General features: G+C 42.6%; 1 protein-coding gene across 5 annotated transcripts in view; it reads left to right on the top strand.

The window, feature by feature from the left end:
• Positions 1 to 19,726, top strand: part of CEP89 (centrosomal protein 89) — a 76,698-nt gene that overhangs the window by 40,774 nt on the left and 16,198 nt on the right. For 3 of the 5 annotated variants that reach the window (XM_082605986.1, XM_082605985.1, XM_082605983.1), the window contains 3 exons: positions 1,636 to 1,746; positions 4,790 to 4,898; positions 6,630 to 6,810. In XM_082605986.1, coding sequence (XP_082462112.1) covers positions 1,636 to 1,746; positions 4,790 to 4,898; positions 6,630 to 6,810 — 401 coding nt within the window. Of the gene's footprint in view, positions 1 to 1,635; positions 1,747 to 4,782; positions 4,899 to 6,629; positions 6,811 to 19,726 lie in introns of all 5 variants that reach the window. The other 2 variants (XM_082605984.1, XM_082605982.1) reach the window with 1 other exon arrangement.

Below are 19,726 nucleotides of genomic sequence, written 5' to 3'. Positions count from 1 at the left end.
CAAACAGCACTGGTAAAAGGGACATTTGGGCAGACAAGGAAGGTAGAAGACCGGGGATGTTTTAGGCAGACTTAGATGCTTCTTAATTCTATGAAGAGCTGACCCCCAGGAAGTCTAATTACTGAGCTGTTGGTAGTGGTGGGGAAGTGAGGTTTTTGTTTGTTTCTGCCGTGTTCACTCTTTTTCATGGGAATGGCTCCTGGAGCAGAATTCATTCTAATGATACAGGAAACCAAGGCTGTGCAGGTGTTATAGATACGTCCCATGCCTTTCTGTGCTGCGAACCTCTATGTTCCTTATTTAAGTGACCAAAGAGATCCCTGGAATTGGAGGGATCCAGGGAGAAAAGAGTTGGTATTTCTAGGATCCCTGATTGGAAGGGTCTGTTAAGAGTCACCCAGCCTGTTCTTGTTCTGCTGTCCCACGTACATGGCCCATGTAATGCAGTTGTGAACCTTTTCTCCTAGGCTTTCTGTTGGACACTTAATTTTTTAAGAGGGTGAATTGATCTTGTATAATTGGTTAAGTATCAATCCAAATAATAAAAATACTTATTTAGTGCTCCTTCTAAAATAGGGTTCGGGAAACATTTACTTAGTATCAATTTTAGGCTTTGGGGGCTATGGAGTCTCTATTTGCAGCTACTCAGCTCTGCTACTGTAGCATGAAAGTGGCTGCAGAGCAGGTATGAACGAATAGGTGTGGCTATGTTCCAATAAATCTTTATTGACAATACAGGCAGCTGGCCTGTGGGCTGTAGTTTGCCCCAACCATGTTCTGAAAAAGGGCCAGTGGACTGCTAGCAATTGGGGAGTGCGTTTGGGCAGAAAGGTGAGAGAGAGAGAAGTTGCTTGGCATTGTTGCTTCTTATAAGTATAAATGTCTGCTAGCTGGGAGAAGAATATTTAGAAGCATCCCAGAATAAATATTAGCACCTAGGATTCTCACCAAAAGACAGCACACGATACTGAAGCTGGCCAAGGGCTAGCTGAGAAAAGTCATGACGGAGGCCACCCAGCGTGAGTGCCACAAACACAGACTGTTAGCAGTTGAAAACAGACCAAGCAACAGTCCTCATGTGGGGGCCAATGAGTGATGAAGCTGGACTGACAGATGGCTTTAAGTAAGGGAGGCTTTCTCGTGATTGTAACGGGGCAAAATTATGAGACTCCAACCCCTGCACCAAGCCCTTCCCCACCAAAATGGGCTTCAGTTAGGATGAAAAATTCTTATTTTTATCTAAAAAGCCCCAGTTTATCCTCCAAAGTCTTTAAACAAAGAAAAAACTATGGCATTTATAGGCATCTCTGCCTTTTTTATTCCCCTTTTTATCTTTTCAAATATTTGGCAGTTACAGAAAAATGTTATCAAGTTAGGAACCGAATATTTAAAACCTGAGGTGCTTTTGTCCCTTGTTCTCTGCATGGTAGCCATCTCTTGTGTTTTCTCGCTAGACCGTGAGCCCCTCGAGGGCAGGCACTTGGTGCTGGTACCAAGTTTAAGGCTGCCCCGGTACTATGAGACTTTGCTTGAAAGCTACTAACATTTGATTTTAGCCACAGTGACAGCCTTAGAACTAAGAAATACAGAGATGAATGTATGTGTGTGTTAGAGTTTACATACATTTTGTTTCAGGAGGAAATGAGAACGTTTAAGATGAGAGTCCAAGAAGTGGTGAAAGAAAATGAAGAACTGCACCAAGAGCTGAATAAGAATGGTCTTGTCTCCAGTGAGGAATGGCAAGTGGTGTTGTGTTTCTGGTATTTTGCTAATTAAAAAAAAGAAAAGATCATAGGAATAAACTTTATTCAATTGTCAAATATATATGTATTTTAACTAAAACATTTTAATGGAGAGTTTCTAAGAAACTAATCAGGTGTAGTGAAAACTAGTAAATTATTCTGAACTTGTATTTTAAAGACTACTTTAAAAGTTCTAAATAGGTTTATATATATATAAATATATATTTGCTGTCTCCATTTTTATCTTCTGAGGTGGTATTTTTCTAGGGCACTTTTCCCATCCCAAACCTGTTGAGTCACATCCTTTCTTAGACCCCTCTGATGGCTCCCAGGGCTTTAGCACAGACGGTCCAGGATGAGGCCCTGCACTCCCAGCTCCCACTGGCCCTGCCCCTTCCACTCCCAGACAGCTGCGTGCTGCCCCACTTCCAGCCTATTGCTGATGCTCTTCCCTCCCCCTGGAACACCGCTTTCTGCCCTCCTGTACCTCCGTTAGGGCCCTGCTCAAATGGTGCTAGTCAGTAGCTCTCCCTGAAGGCAGAGTGAATTGTTCCTTTGTCTCCGTTTCTGACTTGGCCCTAAACACACGCCCTGTCCTGTACCTGCCATGCTGTGCCTACCTATGTGTCTTCACACCTGTCTCCCTCTTCTCCTTTGGGAGCATCTCAAGGGCAGGGCCATGTCCTGTTCATCTAGCACGGCAGCAACAGATGCCTGCCTGTTCAGTGCATTTGAGAAAGTAAATGTCTTCAAAAGTCTAAAGGCAATACCCAAGCAGGACCAAGAAAGCAAAAGCTATTCAGGTATATCTTTTTTGCCTTGGGTAGGTATGTTATAGTTAATATTTTTTTAATGTCTTAACATCACTGAAAAAAATTAAATATTTTCCATATGTGATATATAGAAATTTGGAATTGAGTCAACAGCATTCTTACCATTAGGTGGGTTCTCCCTGATTTTATGGCCGCTGATGTGTCCGTTGGGACTGGTTGGGCAGCTGCTGGATCCTGTCGTACTGTGGCTTCCCCTGTTGAACTTTGATTTTCTTCTGTCAGGGTTCCTAGTGTGTCTCCCCTCAAACCCTCCTTGAATAGTGCCCTAGAAAGCAGGTCAGTTGGGCTGCTTCCAGGCTCCCTCTCCCAAACCCTCCGATTCTTTCTCTAACCTTGTGTATAGCTGTAAGTCAAACCTGTTTACTTCTCATTACGGTAAAAACAAATAAATAAATAAAATAAAGGGAAGAAAGGTAGACCCCACTTTGAATTCCACATGCCCACTGTCTTCCCCAGTCCTGTTTATAAGACTTTGAAATTTGCATCCTGCTCTAGCCTGGTGGCCTGTGGCACAGGGTTGGGCTGCAGAAAGCTGTCAGTTCTGCACAGGGCCTGTTGAGGGCCTGCGGCCGGCCTCCCCCCTACTCTGAATTCACTGTCCTCCAGCTGGGGCAGGACCGGGGCCTCACACCCTGTAGGCAGATCTCCTGCCGCCCCGAAGCCCGTCCCAGGCGTGCCCTCGCCTGCCCCACCTAGGCTGCTGCTCCCGGTGCCTGCGCAGGCGTGAGGTGCACTGCATCCCGGCCCCATCCTCAGGCATGCTGACTTCACACATCAGCAGAGTCTTTCTCCTTAGTTTCAGATAATTTCTCGCTGAACTTCTGGGCTGCAGCTAAACTCTACATTTCTTTCGCTAACTGCCTCTGACCAGCTGGGTAACCTCATGCTTAATGGGCCTCAGTTTCTTTACCTATAAAATGGGAAGGAGCATTAAACTAAATTTGAGGTTTTGACCTTTTTTTTTAGGAATGGGAGATCCCTTTCATTTAAAAAAAAAAAAAAAGAAAAGGAGGAAGAGAGGGAGGGAGGAAGTCTGATAAGAAAGTCCAGAGTGGAGCTGCTCTGTTTGAGGCAGGCATGAGGAGGCTGGAGCGGCCCCACCTAGGGGAGCTCCGCTCCGGTACAGCGTGGGGCCTCCTCCACACCACAGACTGGGCAGCTGGTAGGGACGCCACCAGGTGCCCAGGAGCTAGTGCGCAGCCTCTGTTGAGGGAGGTAATCGCTAGAGCTGGACTCCTTTCATCTTTTCTCCCTCCTTCCTCCACCTCACTTTTTTTTTTTTTTTTTTTTTTTTTTTTGCGGTACACAGGCCTCTCACTGCTGTGGCCTCTCCCGTTGCGGAGCACAGGCTCCAGACGCGCAGGCTCAGCGGCCATGGCTCATGGGCCTAGCTGCTCCATGGCATGTGGGATCTTCCCGGACCGGGGCACGAACCCGTGTCCCCTGCATCGGCAGGTGGACTCTCAACCACTGCGCCACCAGGGAAGCCCCTCCACCTCACTTTTTTAAGCCTAAAGTGGAAAATTGAGATAATTTACTGGTTTACCATGTACCTCGGGTGGTAAACATTTAACTAGATGATTTCTAAGATCCCTTTAGCTCATTCTCACTGGATTTTGCGATCATGAGGTTGAGCTGAGCTGGGATTTACTTTGCACCAACTGTCAGGATAGGGTTTGCACAGGTGAAATTCAACCTGGGGGGTCTTAGTACAGTTTAAGAACTCGTACAAGGGCTTTTAACAAAGTCATTGTCTTTTGGCAAATATGCTACCGAGTACAAGTGAACATATTGTGCTTAAAATGGGAACTTTCTAAATTCTTTAAAAATATTTCATACTGGCTCCAAAATCCCCCCTGGGTGGGGGGATTAGAGGTTTATATAGATGAAACAAGACTGGCCATTTGATAATTGTTCAAGCGGGGCGTTTTGTACATGGGAGTTTCTATTCTATTCTTTCTACTTTTGTATATGTTTGAAATCTTACATTTTAACAAGTTACTAAAGCAGTTCGTAATTCAAACTTCATTTCTGTCCTTTCCCTCAATTTAATGGAGATGACAAGACTTGCTGTGTTAATAACATGTTTAGCCTTAAAACATGTCACTACCTACAACCCATTTGATGCTTTCTTTTAGACTCAGGAGTGTCTCTGTAATCATTCTGCACCTGAATGTCAGTATTTAATTTTGTAAATCAATTTGTAGGCGTCAGCTTCAGACTCAAGCAGAACTGGTTTTAGAGGAAAACAGGTTGTTGATAGAGCAGTTGGAGATTCAGCAAAGAAAAGCCAAGGACACGCACCAGGAGCGTCTCCAGGAAGGTGAGCGGTCCTTCCCGCGAGGGGTGGTGATGCTGTGACGTCGCCATTGTGTCATTTTACACTGGCACCCCCCACCCCCACCTGAAGACACTGGAAGTCATGTTTTTTAGAACATGTTCTTCTTTCCTGAGGGGCAGCTGTTTATGTTATAGCATATCCAGCCGTCACCCGTGATGCACTGACTGCTTTCTCTTAGACTCCACGGTGTCGAGTTACTCTTTTGTAAATCAGTTGTGGATGACAGCTTTAGAGTGAGCAGAACTGAGTCTGGGGGAAAACAGTGTGCCACGTAACGGGGAAAGATCGTGTGAGATGAATATTTGAAAGAACGCGAGAACACGTTCCCCAAACTTTGTTGAATGAGTAAATAAGTAGGCATCACTGACTCTCTAAACGGTTTCTCTGTGCTCTCCCCGCTTCCTTCAGCGCTGCAGGCGCTGCCGCAGCTTAAATCTCCGTCAGATCCTTTCTGTGAGCACCTCCTCTCCCCACATGTCCCCCCGCACCGCCGTGCCGCCCCATCCCAGGAGCCTCACAGCGTATGACAGTGGACTTTGAAGTGGCCAGACTGAGTCATTTATTCCACTACGATTAAAACCAAAACTTATGAGCACAAAAGAGAGTGGTATTTTTTTTCCTTTGGCTTTACTGATTTTTCTTTTCTGGTGAAGAACAATGTAGGACAGGAGGCCAAGATACAAGCTGTCTTCTGTGAGCCAGCGTGAGTCCTTTCTGTTTCCCCTTCTGCACCCCTGTTATTCAGCGGCTCCCCTTTCCACACCACGGAAGAGTCCGCTACCAGCCCCTGCTGTAGCTGAAGCTGCGGGGCTGGCGCTTGGCTTGTGTCTGCCGGCCAGGCCGGGTCCACAGTGAGAGCAGCCCTCAATCCAGTAGGAGTTTCCTCCCCATAGACTGAGCAGGCACAGGAGTAGCTGCCTTTGTCCTGGCACTGCTTGGGGTGGAGGGGAGAGAAAGCCTCAAAGATCAGAGACAACAGGGAAATTAATTTCATATTTACTGAGCTTACTCTCAAACACAGCAGATCTAAACAGGTAGGATGATTATTTTGGCCTGTGTGATTCAGTCAGCTGCCCATGTTATTTTCCCATTTCCCAGAAACAGCTCTTCATTTCGATCAACTAAATGTTTTCACAGAACAGAAGGATTTAGAGTTCTACGCTGTAATACTTCTGAGTGCTAGCTTCAGCAGATGCCCAGGAAGTGTCTTAATATTACATACTTCCATGTCACTTAGGATGAAAATATTTATGATTTACTTTAGATGTAGGACACTAAACATAAAAAGTTAATGAAGAAAGGGAAGAAAAACAAATTCTGCCCTTAGTTGGGCCATACTTGATATCCTTAAAATCTTGAAAATCTTGCAGCTTCATGGACGACATCATGATGTACGCTTGTACATCTGTATGTGACTTAAGGCTTCAGTCTTTAGAAAGTTCCTTGAAGACTGGAATCATATATTGTTAAATATTATATATTTAACAATAATATCAGTATATTGATCCCCAGTAAGAAAGTGTATATTTAGTGACTACTTAATATAGGGACAGTAATTGCTACGTACAAAGGCTTTGGTATTAATTTCTAAATCGCCAGCACATTTTTTTTTAAAGATCATCTTTTATAAGCTCTCACTAGTATTAGTAATCAGTAATCATGCTTTATTAGCTCTTCTGTACCAAGTCTTTATCCACCTCTTTTGTGTTTCAGTTTCTAAACTGACTAAACAGCTAATACTTCTGGAGACTAAGACACAGAGCCAAGAAAAGGAGCTAACTAAAAGTAAGGAGCAATTGGAAACTTTACGGACGGAATGCCAGGAACTAAAAAAACAGTTGGACAGCAAAGTTGCAATAGAACTTCACACTTCACTTGTAAATGAATTAAAAAGGTAAGGACTCAATGTCTTTTCAAGCGTTTATGTGTCACCATGCATATTGTTATAGGCAGGTAGAGAGAGGGTGCTCCCTCTTTTTCTGAGTCATTTAGCTACACCAGCACAGGTGTCCAAGACTAAGAATGGTAAATATTTTATTAAAGTAGAACAAGGCCATCCTTGAGGGCTGTGGTCTACAGTTTGTGTGTATGTATATGATTTTTTCCCCTACTGTTCCAGCCTCTCTTGTTTTTCGATCCAAAGACAATTTAAAGTAGTAGAACTGGAAATCTAGATCTGCAGTAATGGGGAACTGGTGAAATGAAAGGATAGAACCATAAAATGAAATACAGTGCAGCCATTAAACATGATGTCACAGAAGAATATTTTTGACATTGGAAAATAGCCACATATATTTGTAAGTGAAGAGATTAGGTTACAAAACAGTATGTACAGAATGATTGCAATTTTATTTAAAAAGAAAAAAGGAGTGTGTGTGTGTGTGTGTGTGTGTGTGTGTGTGTGTGTATTAAGCTGACCAACCATCCCAGTTTGCCTGGGACTGAGGGGTTTCCCAGGATGCAGGACTTCTCGTGTTAATGAAGATGACTGGGACGAGTTCATCACTCTTGTGTGTGTATGTCTGTCTGTGTCTGTCTAATTACATATATGTATATAAAATTACTTATATACCATACGTACATAGAGAAAGGATTGGAAGAATGGAAAAATAGTAATAGAAATTATCTTTGGCAGGTGAAATTATGGGTGTATCAGCAGTCAGTGTTCTCCAAAGAAACAGCCAATAGGATATGTATAGGATATGTGTATGTATATTTGGAGAGAGCAAGAGAGATTTATTTTAAGGAGCGGCTCATGCAGTTGTGAGGGCTGGCAAATCCAGGCTCCATAGGGCAGCCCAGCTGGCTGGGGACTCAGGCTGGAACCTGAGACTATGATATAGTGTTGAGGCAGAATTCTTTCTTCTTTGGGAAACCTCAGTTTTTGCTCATAAGGTCTTCAACTAATGGGATGAGGCCTGCCCATGTTATCAAGGATAATCTCCCTTAAAGTCAACTGACTGAGATGTTAGTCACGTCTACAAAATACCTTCACAGAAACATCTAACGAGTGTTTGACCAAACAACTGGGCACCATAGACTAGCCAAGTTGACGCATAAACTTAACTGTCATAATGAGTAATGTAATGTAAATTTCCTTTGTGTTTTCTCTACTTTCCAAGTGTTCTGTTATGAATGAATATTACTTTTGTAATAGAGAAGAAATAATTTTTTAAATGGTGGGGCTTTCAGCTCAAGGTGATTGATGCAGGGGGAATAAATGAGTTAGTGCATACAAAGTGCTTAGCTTGGTGTATCAGTAAATGCTGATGATAACAAGTACAGGAACCCAGTGTTTTGACTCTACTATTGCATGCTGTCTGGGCCAGATCTGTACTTTACTTTTCTGTTCCAGTAGAGGAAGGAAATTGTTTTGAAGTCATAGTCATCTTTATGATTTTATTTTCCTCAAATACCCACTCCTGTGGCTCATTTTTTTTTTTATGGATGCGTCATAACCACATATCCTAATAGCCCCCTAGAGGTGAGTATAAAAGGTATAAAAAATTTCTGAAGGAAGCCACTAATTGCCAGTGGGAGTGAAAGCAATGGGAGATGTGGTCATTGAAGAAACAAACACGTCACCAAATCTCTTTTAAGTGGAAACTGGGTCAGGAGTGTAGTGGCTCAGAAGGCACTGGACTGGGAGGTGTTTCCTGCTAGTCTCAGCCTGTCAGTAGCGATGCTGTCGGATAGAAATGCCTGAAGCCCTCACCTGGGCCATCCTACTTGTGGCGAGCTACCCCCTCCCACCCCAGCCCCGCCCAAGTGTTGTTTTGGCTGTGCCGACCCTTACAGTTCTTATTCTGATTGTAAGATGCACCCCAGCAGCACCATCAGGAAACGCTGAAGAAACAAGTTTCATTCCTCACAGGTCCTGGAAGGTTCACGGTACACCTGGGGCCACACAACAAGGTCGAGGGTAGAGCGAGGGACAGCGCAGACCTGAGATTCTGCCCTTTTTGGGGTCAAGGGTGAAGTGAAGCGGTCAGTTACCTAGGTCACCCAGAGCTTTCTAAAAGGGGAACCTTATGGGTAAGACGGCCTGGCTCTTTGTCTAGTTGTGTGGCCGGCAATATGTTTATTCGAGAAGAATGTCTTTGAAATGGAAGCCTCAGCAATCAAAAGCTTAATGTCAAGCACTTACACCACAGTCAGAAAATCCGATTGTCAGGTTCTTACGCTACAGGAGGGAAAGCCTTTGTGCCAGCTTTTTGCTGAGAGGCTTTGGGCTCCGGAGTTGACAGGTGGGGTAAGGAATAGAGGAATGAGGAGGGTGGAGGTGGGGGAGTGTTGAGCCTGTTGGCGCTCTTGGAAGGGGCAGTGTTTGCTTGGAGAGGAAATCTGTCACGTGGGAAGAGGGGCATGGATCCATCAGAGACGGAATATGTGAATTCAGGGAAGTGTGTAGAGGTGGTACCAAGACCTGGTAGAAAAATAGGCAAAATAAGGAGAAGGAAACCCGGAGTGTTTTGGTCTGGGCTACTACACACAGGGGCCAAGGACATCTTGGAGCCAAGGACACCTTGGAGTTAGGCTAAAGGTGGCAGAAGGGCCTCTGGGGCTTCAGTGCACCTGCCCTCTGGTTGCCTCAGTGAGGGGGAGCCCTTCCCATGCTGCTGTCAGAGATAACGCCACATAAAGAGGAATTATTAACTAGCAGCAGAGCGGCTGTTGAACTAGCTCCTACAATGGGGGTGAGTCTGAGTTAGCAAAGGGTTGTACCTCAGGCAAAGGTGAGGTCATGAAGAAAAGATTTTATTTATGTAGAAAAAGGTTGGGTTGAACCTGTGCTCAGTGAGCTTCTAGGTATGGTGCATATGTGTTGTTCTCCTATCCTGTTGAAGGCAGTTCAGATAATAAACCCAGAGTGGCTTATCCATTTTGTCTTGCTTGTTCTACTTATTGACAACCATGCCTGGAAGGAACTGTGATGCAGGAAACGGCAGAAGCTTATTTTCTTAGTGAACTGTCCAGTTGGCTTAGACTTAGACTGGTGGTTACAACTTGAAGCTTAGATTGTTCTTTGCTTTTACTATTGCCTAGAAAGCTTGAGCTTACTCGGCTTGGGTGATGGGAGAGAAACCGGGTGTCAACCTACGTCACTAAAGAAATTTAGCAAACTCTTTTGGGGAGAGCTAAGGGTTTGCGGTGACTAGTGGTATCTGCAAAAGGCAAGCCTTCCTTATCCTGGTTTTGGGGGGTCCTGTAGCCTAAAGTGAAGCCAACTATTCACATAACTCACCTACACAGACGGAGTCCTGGTCATCAGTCAGCGATGTGTCTGCTCAGGGAGGCACCAGGACAGAACAGTCCCATACTACAGTGCACACCAAATACCCAGTCTTCATCCTAAAGTAAGAACAGACGGCTAGATGTGACCGACAGCAAGGAGCATTGGGTGTAGGGGGCAAATTGCAATGGAGGGAGACCTAGATGAGCAGAGAAACTCACTTCAAAGGAAACTGAGATTACACAGAGAACTGAGGAGAGTTTTTTGGCCGCGCCAGGCGGCTTGCAAGATCTCAGCTCCCCAACCAGGGATTGAACCCAGGCCCTTGGCAGTGAAAGCCCGGAATCCTAACCCACTAGGCCATCCGGGACCTCCCAAGGAGAGTTTAAAAGAATAAAATGCCATGGCAAAAGAAGTGTAATCACTAAATAAGAAAAATTAAAAACGATTACCAGAATTTTCAAAAAACATCAGTTGAAGGGCTGAAAGATAAATTTGTGGATTCACGTAGAACATCAGGAAACAAACAGTTGGGAATGGAGAGAAAAGATAACAGATGGAAGACCCATCCAAGAGGTCCAGCCTCAGATCATCAGGAATCACAGAGAGATTAAAGAAAATTATCAGACAAAGACTATACAACCACTGGTGGCTGTGTGCTTAAAGAAAGAAAAGCTCCAAATTGTCTTCAGGGAACTATAAAACGTGACAATAGTGGGTTTGAAAAGGAAGAAATAGAATTTTTAGAACTGAAAAATACAAACTCAGTGGATGGGCTTAACTACAGATTAGACACAGCTGAATTGTGAAATAGTGAACTGAAATAGGTCAGAAGCAAAACTAGTTCAGGATGACATAGAGTGTTCAAAGGTTGAGGTACCACTAGATTGGAGACAAGAATCAGCGTAGGGATATATTTAAATCAAAAGGAGTGGTTAGAGATAGGATAGCTGAGAATCTTCCCCAACCGAAGATGACAATACATGGTTTGTGCTAGCCCAACCGGGACAGTTTCCTTCAGAGGAGTTCAGCGGCAGCAGGCTCTTCACAGGGGTGCTGTGGTCCCTTAAATGTTAGCTTCAGAGTGCTGGATACAAGCAAACCCTGGATGAACTAGAATTTTATTACCAGAAAAAATCCCTTTCAGAAGTGAAGTCACATAAGGGTATCTTCCAACCCAAACTGAGTGTCACCACCAGCAGACCTGCATTAAAGGCAATTCTAAAGGAGGATATAGAAGGCCTAAGTCTGGAGGAGGAAAGTAACTCAAGGTGGGACACCTGAGAAGCAACATGGAACTAAAAGACAGCGGTAAATTTGTGGATAAATATAAATGAACATTGATTCTATAAACCAATAATGATAATATCTTTGGGGACTTAAACATACATAGAATTAAAATGTACAACAAATATAGCATATAATTAGTGAGGGTGGTAAATGGAACTTGTGTCCTAAAGTCTGTATCACTCAGAAGAGGGTAAAGGTGTTGATTCTAGTTTGAAAATATGCATGATGAAATTTCTGGGAACAGAATGTGTTTAACTTCTAAACTAGTATAGGGAAAGAAAGAATGATTTTTTTTTTAAGTAACCCAAATGATGTCAAGAAAAGGCAGAACAAGTGGGAAAACAGAAAACACAAAATAAAATGTTAGGTTTAAAAGCAAATATATCGGTAGTAGGGAAAGTGAAATAGAGAAGCTCATCGCTCACAGGTCCTGGAGGAGGTGCACAGCACTCCTCACGGGGCCACGTTGGGAGGTCAAGGCAGGTGCAGGCAGAGAGAAGCCGCAGGACCTGGGGCACATGCCTTTATTAGGGTCCGTGGGTGGAGTGCTTTGGGCTTCCTGGGCTAAGGCCAATTGGTCAGTTCAAACCAGAAAAGAGCAGGGTTTTGGTAAGGTTCAAGGGGGAGAGGGGGTTCTTACCTAAAGGGCGCATGAGGGGAGGGCCCTGCGAGGTGAGGAAGGAGGGTCGTTGGGGGAGTCATATCAGGAACTTACATTGACTTGTGACTCTGCTGGCTGTTATAGGGCCTGCGCTGCAGAGTGGGGCTAGTGTCAGTTCAAGACCCCTGCAGGCCTCTTGGCCACACAAAATGGATGCCAAGGCAGCAGTATCATGGAGTAGTTTACCAAAACTCTCAACAGCAACTCTGTGTTGTCGTTAAGATATACATCTCAAACGTAAGGACACAGAAATTTCAAAAGTAAAAGGACAGAAAGAGTTATACTACTCAAACACGAACCAAAAGAAAGGTGGTAAATTATATTAACATCTGACAAGATAAATGTTAAGGTAAAGACTCCACATAACAAAGAGGATCAATTCATAGAGATAAAAGGCTCAATCCATCAAATAGATGCACCTAAAAATAAGTTCATGCCAATACATTTGGAAATTTAGATGAAATAGTCACATTCGTTGAAAAATATAACTTGTCAAAACTGACTTATAAAGAAAAAGAATACCTGAATATTCCTTTAGTCATTAAAGAAATTGAATCCAAAGATCTTCCCTTGAAGAAAACTACCGGCCTAGGTACCTTCACAAAAGAGCTCTAAAAGTATTCAAGCAGGGGCTTCCCTGGTGGTGCAGTGGTTGAGAGTCTGCCTGCCGATGCAGGGGATACGGGTTTGTGCCCCGGTCCGGGAGGATCCCACATGCCGCGGAGCGGCTAAGCCCGTGAGCCATGGCCGCTGAGCCTGCGCGTCCGGAGCCTGTGCTCCGCAATGGGAGAGGCCACAACAGTGAGAGGCCCGCGTACCGCAAAAAAAAAAAAAAAAAAAATTCAAGGAGGAAATAATTCTAGTCTCACCTGAACACTTCTTAAAGAACAGAAAAAGAGTTAATGCTCTCTAATTCATTTTATGAGGTAAATATAACCTTGATACCAAAACCCAACAATGATGGTATAAGAAAGGAAAATTACATTTCATTTTCACTCATGAATCTAGATGTAAAAACTCCAAAAACAGTATTAGTAATAGATGTGAACTTCTTTAATGGTTCTGCTGAAAAATAAAACTACAGTAAATGTCACTCTCAGTGGTGGAATGTTGCAAGCTTTCCTACTGAGACTGGAAACAGTACAGAGATGCCCTCTGATACCATTTCTAAACAGCATAAACAACATTGGTTACTAAATGGTAACTAGTGCACATGGCAAGAAAAAGAAAAGTTATAAAGTTTGCGAAGAAAGAAATAATAGTGTCATTATTTATAGATGATAGAATTCCATATGTAGAAAACAGATCTACAAATAAATCATTAGAACTAATAATAAACTTTTGCACTACAGTAATCAGAACAGCATGTTTTTGGCACAAAAATAGAAATGTGGATCGATGGAACAGAATAGAGAGCCCAGAAATAAACCCACACGCCTATGGTCAATTAATCTTTGACAAAGGAGGCAAGAATATACAATGGGGAAAAGACAGTCTCTTCAGCAAGTGGTGTTGGGAAAGTTGGACAGCCACATGTAAATCAGTCAAGTTAGAACACACCCTCTCACCATACACAAAAATAAACTCAGAATGGCTTGAGGACTTAAACATAAGACGTGACACCATAAAACCCCTAGAAGAGAACATAGGCAAAACATTCTCTGACGTAAATCATACCAAGGTTTTCTATGGTCAGTCTCCCAAGGCAATAGAACTAAAAACGAAAGTAAACAAATGGGACCTAATCAAACTTACAAGCTTTAGCTCAGCAAAGGAAACCATAAACAAAATGAAAAGACAACCTACAGAATGGGAGAAAATATTTGCGAACGATGCAACCATCACGGGCTTAATTTCCCAAATATACAAACAGCTCATACAACTCAGTAACAACAACAACAAAAAAAGCCAGTTGAAAAATGGGCAGAAGACCTAAAGAGACGTTTCTCCAAAGAAGACATACAAATGGCTAATATCCACATGAAAAGATGCTCAACATCTCTAATTATTAAAGAAATGCAAATCAGAACTACAGTGAGGTACCACCTCATGCTGGTCAGAATGGCCATCATTAAAAACTCTACAACTAACAAAGGCTGGAGAGGGTGTCGAGAAAAGAGAACCTTCCTACAGTGTAGGTGGGGATGTAAGTTAGTGCAGCCACTGTGGAAAACAGTATGGAGGTTCCTCAGAAAATTAGAAATAGAATTACCATATGATCTAGCAGTCCCACTCCTGGGCATATATCCAGACAAAACTAGAATTCAAAAAGATATATGCACCCCTAAGTTCATAGCAGCACTATTCACAATAGCCAAGACATGGAAACAACCTAAATGTCCATCAACAGATGAATGGATAAGGAAGATGTAGTACATATATACAGTGGCATACTACTCAGCCATAAAAATAATAACAAAATAATGCCATTTGCAGCAACATGGATGCAACTAGAAATTATCATACTAAGTAAGTCAGAAAGACAAGTACTATATGATATCACTTATATGTAGAATCTAAAATACGGCACAAATGAACCTATCTTATCTGTGAAACACAAACAGAATCACGGACCTAGAGAATAGACTGGTGGTTGCCAAGGGGGAGGGGGGTGGGAGAGGGATGTATTGGAAGTTTGGGGTTAGCAGATGCAAACTGGTTTATATAGAATGGATAAACAACAAGGTCCTACTGCATAGCGCAGGGAACTATATTCAATCCTGTGATAAACCATAATGGAAAAGAATATGAAAAAGAATGTATATACGTATAACTGAGTCACTTTGCTGTACAGCAGTAATTAACACAACATTGTAAATCAACTATGCTTCAATAAAAAAAGAAATAATAATGAATTGTTGCAATGTTGGTAGAAACAAAGTCAATTTATAAAAATCGATTGTATTTCTTTGTAGGAATAAATATGTAGAAAATGAGATTTTGAAAAAGACCCCCCCCCCAAAAAAAAAGGAAAGAAAGGAGGAAGGAAAGAACTATCTACAAAGCGTCACAAATAGAAAGGAATAGAAAGATTCACAGTACTTTTATTGGAAAAATCATTAAACTTTATTGATAATTTCACTGGGTAAAGATTCCAAGTTGATGGGTTTTTGGTTTTGGAGTTTTTTCCCATTCAGTTCAAAGGTGTTCTCTGTAGCCTTCTGTCTTGCATTGTGTCTAATGAAAATCTGCAGTTGTTATTATCTTTGTTCCTCTGAACAGTGATATGTCTTTTCTCTTCGGCTTCTCCTAATAATTTTCCTTTGTTGCTGGTTTTTAGCATTTACTTAGGATGTACCTTGGTGTGGTTTCTTTATGTTTATTCAGCTTTAGGTTGATTGAGCTTCTTGGGCTGTGGATATATATTTTTCATCAGATTTGGAAATAATTTAGCTGTTATTTCTTCAGTATTCTTTTCTATTTTCCCCTCTCTCATCTCTCCTCCTGGGACCACTTGATACTGTCCCATGGGCCTCTGATGCTCCGTCCATTTCTTTTTTCTGCTCTTGTTTCGCTCTATGCTTCAAATGGGTAGTTTATATTGCTTGTCTTCAAGTTCACTAACCTTTTCTTCTGTAGTATCTAATCTTTTTATTCTCATCCAACGTATTGTTTACCTCTTCCATTTGTTTTTTTCCATCACTAGAAGATCTGTTTGAGTCTTTTTTGTATTTTTCCTTTCTCTCCTCACCATGCTGTTATTCTCTATGCCATCATCTCTCTGACTTCTGGATCCGTTCTGTTGATTTTTTTTTCCCTCTTGATCATGGACCCTATTTTATTGCTTATTCCCATGCTGGATTGGATATTGACTATTGTAGATTTTGTGTTGCTGGATGCTAGATTCAGTGCACTGCTTTGAATAGTGTTACATTTTGTTCTAGTGCACACTTACGTTACTAGACAGTAGTTGGATTCTTTCAAAGCTTGCTTTTGTTAGGGTAGGCCCAAAGCAGCCTTTAGTCAGGGCTAGTTTAACCCTACTACAAAGGCAGTAATACCCTTCTGAGGTTTATCGCCAATCTCCCTTATATTATAAGGTCTTTCTACTCTGGCTGGTGGGCTCATGCACTATTCCCAGTTCTTGGTGAATGTCAGGAATTATTCTGCCTCCTTGTTTCTCGTGGTTCTTTCCTCGGCCTCAGGTAGTTTCCTCTCATACATGTGCAGAGCAGTAGTCAGCCAAAGACTGGTGGTGACCCCGCCTAAAGATCTCCAGAGCGCTTCCTCTCTCCCTGGAACTCCCTCCTCTCTGCCCACAATTTCTAGCTGCCTTGGCCTCTCTGATCTCTGATCTCTGATCTCTGACTCCTCAACTCAGCAAGTCCACTGGGTTTGGTTTGGGTTTTCCCTTCCTGTACTGCAGCCAGGCAGTAAGCTGGAGCAGTCGTAGTACTCACCTTGTTATTTCCCTCTCAGGGATCACAGTCCTGTACTGCTTATTGTCCAAAGTCTGAAAACTGTTGTTTCTTATGTTTTGCCTGGTTTTCTAGCTGAATAAATCTGGTCTCTGTAACTCTGTCTTGGCTGGAAGCAGAAAGAAATCTTTGGATTTTCAGTCTTCTTCTTTAACCCTTTATCATAAATCCAGGTCAGTGTGTCCAGTAAAATAATAGTTAAATTATTTTTCAGTGAAATAAGTGAATTCTGGTTTTTATATATTCTTGAGTTACAGTTAATAAATTAATCTTAAAATCATAAATTGTTATGTATTCCTGCTGCGCATGACAAGTATGCAGCTCCTACCACATGCTTCTCTCTCTGCAAACTTGACAACACCCAAGCTGCTGTTCAGCAGAATGCATTCACTCACCTCAGACTGCCCAGATGTCACAGCAATGTTAAAATACTATAAAAGTTTTGGAGCCATTTTCTCAATTTCTGTCCTTATCTTATGGATGAGTAACAGACAGCTGGAGACCGCCCATCTGATCCATCTGAGGACCACACTTTGAGTCGCACTGCCCTAGAGAATCCTGCAAGTGTGTGTGCAGAATATAGCCCAAGTGACTGTCAACAGGAAAACGAATGTATAGCGTTTGGTGTACTGATACAATGAAATATTCTATAGCCACACAAAAAGACAGGTGAGGGCTTCCCCGGTGGTGCAGTGGTTGAGAGTCCACCTGCCGATGCAGGGGACACGGGTTCGTGCCCCTGTCCGGGAAGATCCCACATGCCGCGGAGCGCCTGGGCCCGTGAGCCATGGCTGCTGAGCCTGCGCATCCGGAGCCTGTGCTCTGAAACGGGAGAGGCCACAACAGTGAGAGGCCCGTGTACCGCAAAAAAAAAAAAAAAAAAAAGACGGGTGAGTCTTATAGGCATAATGACACTAAAGCACATATAGTCCCTTTGTGCACCTATTATGGGTCTTGGTTCCCTTTATATCTGGTTCCAATACTGGCAAACTGAACTAAGCTGTAGTGATGCATAGATAGGCGATGACACTATAGAAATGATTAAGGAGGGACTCTATGACTGGGGGGGTGGGAGGGAACACATGGGAGTGTCTGGGGTACCAGAAGTGTTCTGTTTCTTGACCTGTGTGGTAATTATGTGGGTGTTCCCTATAATTGTTTGTTAAAATATGCATTTACCGTTTGTATAGTTTTCTATATTACATTTCACAATTTTAAAATTTAAGTCATGGTTTTTCACCAGAAGAACTAAAATCAGAAATGGTCAGTAGAAGTTTCTTCTGGGGAGTGAGACTCTAGGGATAGAATAGGAAACACTTTATTTAAAAAAAATTTTTTTAATCAACTATTTCTCCCACCAAATATTAAGTGTTAACTTTGTGTATGTGTGTGCAAATTGTTTCCCCCTTTTTTTGTTTGTTTTAAGAACTATATTGTTAGAAATACAGCTGAAGCCCCTTTTAACCACCATCCTTAGCCCCATTGTTTTCCCTGGCTTTCCAAAAGCAATCAGTGTCATAAACTTGGAATTATATTTCCGGTCTATTTTTTATTTCTACATGTATCCATGAATGACATAGTATTTTTTTGGTGTGTTTTATGTGTTCATAAGTGAATTCATACTTTTAGTATCTTCACTTTTTACACTCAATTTTCAAACATCTTTTTATGTTGAGATAGATACATAGAGTTTATTCTTTTTTTTTTTTCCTTTGGCTGCGTTGGTTCCTCATTGCTGTACGCGGGCTTTCTCTAGTTGCAGGGAGCAGGGGCTACTCTTAGCTGCAGTGCGCGAGCTTCTCATTGCAGTGGCTTCTCTTGTTGCAGAGCACTAGCTCTAGGTGCATGGACTTCAGTAGTTGTGGCACACAGGCTCTGTAGTTGTGGCTCGCCGGCTCAGTTGCTCCACTGCATGTGGGATCTTCCTGGACCAGGGCTCGAACCCATGTCCCCTGCAATGGCAGGTGGATTCTTAACCACTGCGCCACCAGGGAAGTCTGAGAGTTTATTCTTTTTAACTGCATGGTGGTATTCCATCATATGAAATACTGCATTTTACTTAGCCTATTAATGGAAGTTCAAGTGTTTCTAAGTTTGTTCCTTTAAGCAATGCCCCAGTAAACTTTCTTGTACAGTTTATCGGTTTCCCTAAATACATACCTAGAGGTGGCATTGTTTGGCCATAGTGTAAATGCATTTTCTAGATTTTGACATATTGTTCTCTGAGGCGGCTGTGCATGCCCACCAGCACTTTCCCAGCATTTCCTATCGTCTTTGGTTTCTTTTCATTGTGAACTTTTTGACTGATTTGGTGAACTGATTGATTTTGGTGTCAGGTAAGTGGCAAAAATACTTTTAAATAAAATTCTAAACTCAAAAGAAAATACAGCAAAGAAAAAAGATAAAAGATGAGTTTAATTCAAACCCCAACTCTGTGGGTTTTGTCCAGGTGTGTCCTCTGCTCTTTGACTAACTAAAAGTAGTAAACTAGAAAGCAGTGGAGACTGGAAAATTCCTGACTGGGTGTTCAGGGAGCTAACCTAGGCTGAAGTCATTGAAATTGTGTGGCAAGTGAGGCAGACCCCAAACACATGCAGCGTGAGGCTTGTTCACTAGCCAGCCAGCCAGCCAGCCAGCCAGGAAGTAGTAAACCCCACGTGGTACCCTGGGAGACCCCATCGCTCAGAATGTTGGGCAGCCTCTGTGTGTGTGGCCCTACCTATTCGGTCTCAGTTATTTCGTGAAAATTGACCAAGAGAACCAGTGAAGGAATAACTCTTCTGCCAGGCATCATTTTGCCAGAATTATATATTGATTGTATGCCCTCCTTGTTGTTGTTTCTTTTATCAGAAAAACATAATTATTTTAGTATGAAATAAAATTTGTTTTAGCATTAGGATTTGAAGGAGGGGCAATTATAACTATGTAAAAAATTAAGCTGTCTTAAATTCTTTCTGGAGGGAGTATAAATAAGTGTGTATATATATATATACACACAATACACATACACACACAGACATAAGCAAAAATGGTGGGCAGAAAAAGGGATTAGATCATTACCGTCAAAGCAGTGGGTACCAGCTACGCCCTCTCTGCTGCCCTCCAGGAGCTCCCCACCAGCTCTGCCAGGGACTGGATGACAATGCTCCCACAGAGCCCTCCAAAGGGCCCACCCAGGCCGGGGGGCTGTGCTATCCCTGCCTGGCAG

The sequence above is a fragment of the Mesoplodon mirus genome (genome assembly GCF_964341445.2).
Source record: "Mesoplodon mirus genome assembly, chromosome: 19".
In the NCBI taxonomy this organism is placed as follows: Eukaryota; Metazoa; Chordata; class Mammalia; order Artiodactyla; family Ziphiidae; genus Mesoplodon; species Mesoplodon mirus.
The sequence above is the reverse complement of the archived record's forward strand: the minus strand, read 5'-3'. Positions and strand labels throughout refer to the sequence as shown.